The sequence below is a fragment of the Arachis ipaensis genome, chromosome B06 (assembly GCF_000816755.2).
Source record: "Arachis ipaensis cultivar K30076 chromosome B06, Araip1.1, whole genome shotgun sequence".
Lineage (NCBI taxonomy): Eukaryota > Viridiplantae > Streptophyta > Magnoliopsida > Fabales > Fabaceae > Arachis > Arachis ipaensis.
The window spans coordinates 2165281-2167130 of NC_029790.2; the positions used below are offsets into that span (position 1 = coordinate 2165281).

Genomic DNA, 1850 nt, shown 5'->3' on the forward strand with positions numbered 1-1850 from the left:
TATTAATTAAATACCTAACAGGTATCATTAATTATTGAAAATACCAAAAAACAATTAATTTTACTAAATCCAATTAACTAACCTCCAGAATAATAATAATTTAACTTCTAAATTTTATTACCAATTCCTATTTAACTAACAGTGTTTTACTTTATTAAAATCTCAACTACAATAATATATTTATGTCAACTAAATATCTAACAATAAATAAATAATTATTACCAGAGAAAAAATATATTATATTTTACAAAACCTAATTATTAATCATAATTTTTAAAATTATTACAAAAAATTATACAACAATTAACGTAACTCTAATAATAATTAATTATAATTCTCAAAATTATTACAAAATATTCTAAACATATATTTTTTACTAATATGTCACATTAGTCTAATTCAAACATTATCATTGATTAAAATATTTACTAACTATATTTAAACATATACATTTCTAACTATTATTTAAACATATATTCTTAAATTTTTAACAATAATAATAATTCTGTTATAAAAAAAAAAAAACTTACATAATCAGAATGACAGAAATAATTGATAATATAAAGTTCAGAATGATCAACATCTTTACATTTTTATTTCTTTGGCATTGTAATTTTTTTTAATTGAAGAAGAAGAAGGAATTAAAATGGTAAAGAAGAAGAAGAAGAGAGAAAATGATGACTGCTGGGTGGGTTCAAGAAAGAGACTCCAGTAAAAGAGAGTGGGTTCAGAAAAGAGAAAGGGGTATGTTGGTATAAGTGACACGGTGTTAGAGCAGAACGCATGCGCAACACATGGCTTGATAGACTTAAATCGGACGGTCCGATTTATGCTACTTAAATCGGACCGTCCGATTACCTATCCTTAAATTAGACCGTCCGATTTCTCTTATCCTAACACTACCTTCGTGTAAAACACTTATGCACTCCATAATCGTGTCCTATACTATTCCCCTCCCATATGTAAATTAACAAGTGCGTCATATGATACTAGTAAATGGAAAACCAAAATTTGACCTAGACAAACCAAAAATAAATAAATAAATTCATTCAGCCATTATCTCAATAATTAATAACTATTTTTTTTTTACCAAAGATAGGGAGACTCAATAGCAATAATATTTTATATATTTATATATCTCCTTTTTTGGTTCTTTCTTAAATATATCACTACAAGAAAAATACCCATTCAGCCACACTTTTTTTAAGCTACATTTGAAAAGCGTAGCCTATTCATAGAATAGGCTACGCTTTTCTCTGTGTTGCCTTTTTATATGAGAAAAGGATACACAATTGTGACATCATTTAAAAAGTGTAGCCTTAGATATTTTAGAAATCACTTATAAAGCGTAGCCGTATGTTGATATCTATAGGTTCACTTTTCGTATTAAAGGGGACGCTTTTAGAGAATAGCCTATTTATTAAATTTTGGGTGCATTTTAAAAGTGATGCCTAATGTGTCTAGAATAAAAAATTTAACACTTAGTAAATTTTTTCCCTCCTCTTAACTTTTTCCCAGTGTAAAGCACACACTCTGTAAGCTCAAGTGAAAAATTTCATTCCCTCCAAAGCTCAGAAGTCACCCTCTCAGTAGAGAAGAAAACCCTAGTCCAAACACACGAAGAAAACCCTTTCAGAAAACCCTGCCTCCTGCACCGCGCGAAGATCATCGCACCCCAGTCCCCACTCACCACTCAGCGCCACACCGTCGTGAAGCTCACACCGTCGTGAACCCTCCTGCACTCAGTAACTTCTTTTTCTTCTTCTTCTTCTTCTCCTTCTCCTTCTAGACTCGGACTCGCCCGCGTTGACCCGGTCCGGGTTGACGCTCTTTCTTTCCCTGCTTAACTG

The 1850-nt window shown here is 30.9% G+C and overlaps 1 protein-coding gene across 1 annotated transcript in view; it reads left to right on the plus strand.

Moving 5' to 3' along the window:
- The window catches only part of LOC107645179, a gene marked incomplete at both ends in the record, with an annotated part of 1224 nt that continues 1123 nt past the window's right edge, over positions 1750-1850 (plus strand). Inside the window, one exon of the mRNA XM_021104794.1 lies at positions 1750-1850. Within this exon, the coding sequence (XP_020960453.1) occupies positions 1750-1850 (101 nt within the window).